This window comes from Chiloscyllium plagiosum, unplaced genomic scaffold (assembly GCF_004010195.1).
Source record: "Chiloscyllium plagiosum isolate BGI_BamShark_2017 unplaced genomic scaffold, ASM401019v2 scaf_7087, whole genome shotgun sequence".
Classification (NCBI taxonomy): Eukaryota; Metazoa; Chordata; class Chondrichthyes; order Orectolobiformes; family Hemiscylliidae; genus Chiloscyllium; species Chiloscyllium plagiosum.
In genome coordinates, this window is record NW_025214063.1 from 13363 (window position 1) to 22045 (window position 8683).

The following is an 8683-nucleotide window of genomic DNA, read 5'->3' on the forward strand; positions in this document are numbered from 1 at the left end:
TGAAAGTGTGATAATCAGAACTCGATACAATTGTCTCTGTAGGCAAACCAGAGCTTTCTAATGGTTCTTCAAATCTTTGCACTCAATTGTGAAGTTCTGGTTCACAAAGCAAATGGGATTCTATCTGTGAATTTGTCCTGCCACATTCAAAGATCTGTGTACATGGATCCATAGATTCCTGTATCCAGACTCATGGTGTTGAATATTTCTATGAAATCTCATCGATATTTTCTTCTCTAAGAAGTACAGTCGTAATTTTGCAAATGTGTCCACATAACTGAGCTTTTTCATCCCTGGAGCATTTATTAATATTTTATGAACTCCTACTGTCTTAACATACTTCGTGAAGCATCATGCCCAGAACTGTACGTGATGCTTCGTTCAAGCAAACCTAGCATTCCAAAGAAATTTATACCGCCCCATTGCTTTTGTACTCCGTGTTTCTACTAATAAAACCCACGATGCTGTATACTTTCTTAACTGTTCTCTCACCATGTCTTGCCACCTTCAATGATTTACGTACATATGCACTCAGGTTACTCTGCTCCGATAGCTGTTTAAAAATTGAACCTTTATTTAATCGTGTCTTCGCCTTGTCACTACCAAAATAAATAGCCTAAATTCCAAGTCTCGTGAATTCAACGTGTGTCTTCCTCTAATTAACGTTTAAATGGTACAAACAGTATAAATGCTACTCCGGCGAGGCGAAGCCTCATTGCTATGAAATGACGATTCTCCTACTCGGATGCTGCCTAACCTGTGCTTTTCCAGCACCGCACTCTCGACTCTGATCAGCTGAGTTGCATTCTGTCCGGAGTAGTAGGTGACGTAATCGTCGGCTAATCAAAGAGCAGCGCGGTGTTGGTTTACGTGACGTTCTAATAGCCCCGCCCCTAGCGTTCTGTTGACGCGATGACGTCACAGCCCGGTTACCCGGGGTGACGTCGGTTCCAAAACATCAAGGACGGCGGCTATGATTGGTCCGACGCCTGAGCCCGAGCGGCGGCCAATGAAGGCAGCAAGCTGGCGCGAGTTGCGGAGTGACGTTTTAAATATCCCAGCAAACTTTGTCCGATGTTGTCTTTGCCGTCGCCATTAGAGTCGAACGGAGAAGCCTGAGAAAAGAAAGGGGGAAAAAAAAAATGTCATAAAGAGCAAGGGGGAAAAAGAAGTGAGATCGACTGGAACGGCGGTAGAGGAGAAGGTCTGTTTGTTGTATGCAGTCCCTCTAACACTAATCGTAAACGAGATGGGGCAACGACGGCGGCGGTGGAATGGAGGTGCAGCCCCAGCGCAGCTGAATGTCAGGCCGGTGCCTGAGATCTGGATTTAGGTAATTGCTGGTCGTCAGTCACGAAAAAAAGATACCGCAGCTCTAACCGTACTGTTGAATTTATTCTGCGCGAAGTGGCAAGGAAGGACACAGCCCGTCTCGGATCAATACAAGTCCGCTCCTTTGGAAGTGTGAAGTTAGCGTTAAGACAAACCTGCCTCCTTTCTTTCAAGGCAATGTGATGGGGAAGTGCAGCTCTCTTGTCCTGTTGTGCAACCTTTGCTTTAACCCTAGCAAAACTTATTTATTAGGTAAAGGTGCACGTAGAGTTTTCAAAAGTTTAGCTGAAGTAGCTGCGAAGCCGGTATGGTGAAGTTTTGTTTTGGGGGGCGAAATGAGTCGGGTTTCTATTTCGTACGGTGCATGAAGAAAATTTAGTATTCTCTTAAATCTGGTTTAGAAGCTGAAGTTTGCTATTATTGTAGCAGCCTGGATGTTTTTTCAAACTAATCGTGGCTTTCTAAAGCTAAAACTGATGTTCCGGTACAAGAAATTATACGCACTGTACCTGACTTGGCATAACTTTCCCTTTTTCTGGGGTTCTGTTTCAATTGCATTTTATCCAGACCCAGTGCCACGTTTGTGACGCTTAATTTACCTCGAATGAACAGCACTAATGTTTGCAAACAGAACTCTGTACAAACAAGAAATCAAACTGCATTTCGTCTTTATTGTTGAAATCCTTATTTTTATGGTGCAATCTCCATGGCCAAAAAGTAAAACATTTCTAACTGTGTGATTTTGTAGCAGTTTTTTTTGTAACGTGGCCACCATTCCCTGTTTGAGTGCTATCTTTGTTGAGGCCTGTTTGTTGATTCTTGTTTACAGTTGCCGTCTATCATGAAATTTTTATTCAGAATTGGTGGGGGTTTAAGTAAATGTATAAATTTTTTTTTAACATGTTTAAATCATAATTTATCAATTTATTTTTGCTTTCCCAATTCTTCTCTAAATTCAGAGTTGCAGTTCAATTATTCCAGAATGACTATTTTATTTAAAAATTACATAATTCTGTTTTAAATTCTACATTCTCACATTGTGCTTTTCAATAATTTGAGTTTGGCAATAAACAAATATTTTAGTCACACAGTTCAGGTATAGACTGTTTGGGCACTTAGAACCTTCCTTTTGATGTTTACTACAATATTTTTAAAATCTTGACTAAACCAAGACATCCAGCTTGTGCCGCCACCAGATGTAATTTTATTCTTGCTAAAGACTGCGACTGGTCCCTTCCTTCCACTCATTAATATATTCAGCTTCTTGCTAATACATGTGTTTGGTTCTGCTTTCTGAGAGCTTTGCTTTGATATCAAACTGTGAAGCTTGTACTTTCCTGGTAAAGTTAATTGCAAACTACTTAAAATATTGTTTAGTAATGAAGTGCCATGTTTTTAGTCTTCAAGGATTTCTGAAGTGAAAACTGTACAGAATAGTGTGGTACTGTTTTCTAGGTTTATAGTATTATTGATGATGTCCAGCTTAGTCAAAACATTTTGAACTTGTATGTTGTATCATAAAGTTCCATACACAAGGGCTGATTTGAATATTCCATAATGGATTCTGTGTACTTGGTGTTCTGTGCATTGTGATTAAATTGGATTAAAAGTTTCAGTGTGAGATTGAATTCTTTTTTGTTTAGGATAGTACTACTACTAATTTGGTTTAACTAGAGTAATGGCTGTTTATAGTTATCTTCCTTATGCCTAGACCATGAAAAGAAAAATGAACAACCTGAATCCTGCTGATCAGTATGTGACTGCTGGATATTGCATGTTTATGAATATGGGTGGAAATGAGATTGAATTTTGCTATCTACCTTCATGGTTCCAAAATGATCAAATTTTTGGTTGTTATTTTTCCTTTGTGTTTGTGTTTGTTTTCCCCTGCGTATGTTTTCTTCGACATGAGGTATTTTAAATCTTCCTCATTTTGAGCAATCTTACAAAATACAAGTTAAAATGTAATGTTGTCTAATGTACTATAAGTTAAATTTTGATTTAAGCTAGCTTGTAAAGAGACTTGCCAGTTCCAATAGTGCTTTGATAATCATGCAAGGTGTAATATTTAAGAAACATCACCAATATGTAACACTTTACAAATAGGGTTTCGAAACTACTTGTGGTATTTTGGTGAAGTAATTCTTTTCTGTAACAATAGTTGCTATTGCAGCATTAATTGGTTAAGTGTCTGAAAGATTTACTGTGTTAAAGCTCATTTTTGAGTTATTTTTGTCTGAGTTGTGGCCTACTTAAAGTAATGTCTTACCTGGTTGGTTAGTACTACCTCTAAAACAGTTGATGGAAAGCTGCTTGACAAAGCTAAAGCAGAAGTAAAGTTTCTTTGGAGGTAAATTTCTAACTTTGTAAATCTGTTTTAAATCAAGTGCATTGTAACAGCTTTCTTTCCCAAATGGAAGGAATTTTGTAAACATACAACTTGTTGCATTGTAGTTTGATAGAAATAGCTTTAGATTTCTCGGTTTTATGGGATTCAAAAGAAAACATAGTCTATAATTGTGTGATTTTTGAAATACATAAGTATGGGTTTCCTCCGGGTGCTCCGGTTTCCTCCCACAGTCCAAAGATGTACAGGGTCAGGTGAATTGGCCATACTGAATTGCCCGTAGTGTTAGGTAAGGGGTAAATGTAGGGGTATGGGTGGGTTTCGCTTCGGCGGGTCGGTGTGGACTTGTTGGGCCGAAGGGCCTGTTTCCACACTGTAATCTAATCTAATCTAATCTAATCTAATCTAATCTAATATCTACAAATTACATTTTATTTCTTCTCTCAAATGATAAAACAGTGATCAGTTGAAAACACAGCTAGCAAGTATATCTGTCATGCACTACTTGCTACTTTCTTTAATTTATATAATCTATTTGAAAATGTATTTATTTTGATCAAAATGTACTTGTGAAGATATCAATGTTTTTTTGGGAAGTTGGAAGTTAAGTTGTTTTGCGTGGTCACTACGTGGGAGCTCAGTCAAAGTTTTCTCGACAGCACGCTAGGTTACATCAGATACCATGTTTACTGTAGTTTCCATATTGTGAGGAGCAACAGTGCTATTGTATGTACAATTGTAGAATGAGGGGAAACCTGATTGTGAGAATATAGTATGAATGCAAACAAAGCAATAACATAAATGTTAATGAACATCTCTCAATACACTGAGATCTTAGTGTAAAGTGATATGCTGAAGCATAGAACTCTCTGTATTGTGGGTTTATATAAATAGAAGTTGTCTCGTGTGATCTTAAAACATTTCTTAAAATAGGAAAGTTTCTAACACATTTGAGATTGTGAATTCACTATAGCTCTGTTCCTATATATAAAAATAGGATAGTTTTGGGTGCATACTTTTTTCCCAGAACTAGAGATGTCAGTTTTCCAATTTTGAAAGAGGGAGTCCAGTGATAAAACCTCGGCTACTCCACTCTTCAGAACAAAGTGATTTGCCAGATATTCTGTTTTGCCGCTTTACTCCTAAAATGTGCCGGTCAACTAATTTCCGCTATTGTACGTTTTAATTGTCTGTCAGAATTTTTTAAAAATGGAGAATACCATAGACATTTATATGACAAGTGTATCTTTTTAAAATTCAGGTTCATGACCCCATTTCACCCAACTTATGAAGTGACCTCTGTTTACAGAGCACTTTTTAAGTATTGGTTGTGATCTGCAATGGGCTTCTGGAAAGGATAGTAAAAGCAGAGTTTAATTAATATTCAAAAGAGGATTATATGCATAATTCAAAGTACGGAGAGATCCTTTAGCCAAGGGGAAAAGAGGAGATGGAGTAATTGGATAGCTCTTTGATAGAACTGGCACAGGTGCACAGCTGAATAACTTCCTTCCGTGCAGTATGATTATTGATTATTTACTTGTTTTGGCCCTGGTGAATGAGCAGCTCATAAAATGAGTGCAATAATTGAAACTGCTGTTCCGATCAACCATAGACTGATAGGAGGTCTCGAAATGTTGGACTTTCTTGGTTCTTCATTTTAAATAGAAATTTTCCAGTTCTCTTTTTTTTTTCCAATTGTTCATTCTCAGGATGTGGGCATCAGTGGAACGGCTGGCATCTTCCCATCCCTAGTTGTCTTGAGAAGGTAGTAATGAACCTTCTTCTTAAACCGAGTGATGTTCTAGGCTATTTCAACAGGCAGTTAAGAATTGGTATGGAACTGGAATCCGTTATAGGCCAGACCAGGTAAGGTGGGCAGGGTTTCCTTCCCTCAGAGGGCATCAGTAAAGCTGTTGTGTTTTTAATGGCAATCCAAATAGCTTAATAGTCATTCTACTTTTGTATTGATAACCAGATTTTTAAAAAGTGATTTTCAAATTCTCAAACCAGCATTGGTTAAAATAATGTACGTAATTTATTTAATACAGAAGATTTATGTAAATTGTGCAAAAGAATGCCATGTACATAAATTTGATATTTGTATCCAAGTAGCTTTTCTCTATGTATATGAGGTTTGTTTTCATAATTATTGCAGAAGTAAGCATAGATGTCCTGACTGATTCCGGACAAGTGTATTTTGTAATGGGTTCTCGAGTTGCTTTTCAAAGCTTGTATTGAAGAATGAAACATGATGGGTATAACCAAAGGCAACTTTTACCAGCGTGCATACAGTCTTAACTGTAGTCGTCGATATTTAGTATAGCATTGTGGAGAGGTTGCCTTTTTTGGTGAGGATTTCACAAATGAGCAAATTATCATTTCTTTCTGGTAAACAAGTTACCAGTTTGAGATATCAAACATGTGCTGTGGCTACGCTGACTTGATACTAATTAATTTCCATCTTGATATGGAAATGAAATATATGGTGAAGTTGCACACTTATAGCTGTAGTACTGTCCTAACCCATTGGAAGAATAAGACAAAAGATTCCCCGACTTAAGTCAGTTTCATTCTTTTCTCTCTTTAATTCCACACTATTGTAGGCAGATTTAATCCAGGTATCTTTGTGGGTTTTGATTCTGTCAACTTTCATTAATCTTTAGATCATTTATGATAGGAAAGATTAAAAGCTACCTTAGTTAAATGGTGTATCCAGAAATTGTAAGTTTAATCCAAACTTCTATTCATGATGAATTCTTAAGGCATAAGGTTTCTGAAGACTTTTTGAAGATTATCTTCACCATTAGTACAGACTTACGTTAATTTTGTTCAGTGATAAATTTATATTTTAAATCAGTAATGTGTTCTCATAAATTGAGTTAGTTTGGTTGGAGCGGAGGTTGATAGCAGGAAGACTAAACTGTAGAGTTGTCTGGGCCTCAACAATATGTAGTGTTACCTGATAAACTCAAATACATTTTTACTGAAAGGGTGTTATCAACCAACATTTCGCACAAAGTAATGTAGAGACTTTTTACTGTGCTCTCATTCAGTAAATTTGGGTGCCAAAATGGGTTTTAAGAGAATTGCCGTGTTTCATACTTGTTAATTTTATTTTGCAGATTCCAATCCAGCATTGAAAACTGGTGTGAGCAACGATGACTGAATATGGAATAAAGTGGGCTTGTGAATATTGCACATATGAAAACTGGCCCTCTGCAATCAAATGTACCATGTGTCGTGCGCCAAGACCTACTGGCACTATAATTACTGAAGATCCAACCAGGGGCAGCTCAAGTGATTTGAATCAAGTGTGGGATACCCCAAGTATAGAGGGTGGCAGCAGCCCTTTGATTTGTCCAGACTCTAGTGCTAGACCAAGGGTTAAATCATCCTACAATTCAGAAAGTACAAGCAAGTGGTCATGCCACATGTGTACATATCTGAATTGGCCAAGAGCAATAAGATGCACTCAGTGTTTGTCCCAACGTCGGACTAGAAGTCCTACAGAATCCCCCCAGTCATCTGGTTGTATTTCAAGACCAGTTCAGGCTTCTCAGGATCCATGTGAAGAATATAATGACAGGAACAGACTGAATACAAAAGCATTGCATTGGACGTGCACAGCTTGCACATACGAGAACTGTCCCAAGTCTCGGAAGTGTGTAGTCTGTGACTACCCTAGACCTAACAATTTGGAAGCAATTGAATTTACAGAGCCAGAAGAAGCTTCATCATTGATAAATGAGCAGGATAGGGCTCGATGGAGGAGCAGTGTTGGTGGTGGCAATAGCCAAAGGAGATCTCCTCCTGTACCTAAACGTGAATCTGCGATGAAAATGGACTTTCAAAGAATTGAGTTGGCACCTGGGGCAGTAGGCAGTAAAGAAGAGTTGGAAGTGGACTTCAAAAGACTCAAACAAATAAAGAACAGAATGAAAAGATCAGATTGGCTGTTTCTCAACGCTTGTGTTGGTAGGTCATAATTAAAATTTTGTTTAATATTTTTGTAGTTTTCCAATAAATAAGCTATTCACAAATGAGTATCATGCACAATTTTAAGAACATTGGGGAGAAATGTGAAGATATTACATTTATTCAATATCTGAAATTATCAGTGATTTGGTTTGTAACAGTCCTAATGGATATTTTGATCTGAATGTATCTTTTCTGCTATCCAGTTTGTGCGCAGTATTCAATAAATTATTACTACATTGGACTCTAGAATAGTAGAATTGTATCATCTTCAGCACCTGTTTTCACAAGCTTGTTTGGGAGAGAAAGAAAATGTGAGTAACTGAGTGCAAGGAATTCAGACATGAAGTGAATGAGATCAAAAGAAACGACTGGCAGTCAACATAAAAGTCATGTATTGACACATAGGTAGCATGTGGATGGGTAATAAAACAAAATGCAGTCAATTTATGACCACAAAGGTAATTTGGGCATGGAGGATAGGCTGGTCGGGAGTTTGAAATGATTGATATAGAGTCAGTATCAGAAAGATTTGCTGCACTGAACCTTAATTCACGAAGACTGGGTATTCAAGGATATAATGAGAAGTAAGGATGCTAATAGTGGAGGAAATGGCCATTTTTTTTCATTTCTCCTTGGATACGGCAGTGGTGAAAAGGATACATGTGAATTATCAATGTTACAGCCTTGTTCAAAATTGGATGGATGAACCCATTACCAACAGGCCAGTCACTTCTACCTCGATAATGGGAAACCTTTTAGGAATGACAATCATTTGGACAAATATGGATTAGCTAAAGTGAGCCTGTTTGGGTGGTTTTGTAACTAGGGTAAATTATGTTTATCTAAATTGACTTGTTTGGCATAGATATTGATGTGATGCCCATGAACTTTCAAAAGGTGTTTGGCCAGCCTGTTATGTGCCACTTCAGCAAAGTTGAAACCCATTGAATAAATAAAAGGACAGTGGCAGAATTGCGGTGGCTCACTGACAAGAAACAGCCATGTTCAGTGATTTACATTCCA

At 37.7% G+C, this 8683-nt stretch overlaps 1 protein-coding gene across 1 annotated transcript; it reads left to right on the forward strand.

Moving 5' to 3' along the window:
• The first annotated feature begins 1164 nt into the window (after window positions 1-1164).
• LOC122547797 (ubiquitin thioesterase ZRANB1-like) lies at window positions 1165-7770 on the forward strand. Its single transcript, XM_043686377.1, has 2 exons — window positions 1165-1333; window positions 6805-7770. Exon 2 carries the CDS (start codon window positions 6841-6843, stop codon window positions 7666-7668), a length of 828 nt encoding a protein of 275 aa, XP_043542312.1. The 5' UTR covers window positions 1165-1333; window positions 6805-6840; the 3' UTR covers window positions 7669-7770.
• Window positions 7771-8683: the final 913 nt, after the last annotated feature.

What these genes read in the sequence shown, in the direction of transcription:
- LOC122547797 (XM_043686377.1), top strand. Translation starts at nt 6,841, where the DNA reads ATGACTGAATATGGAATAAAGTGGGCTTGTGAATATTGCACATATGAA.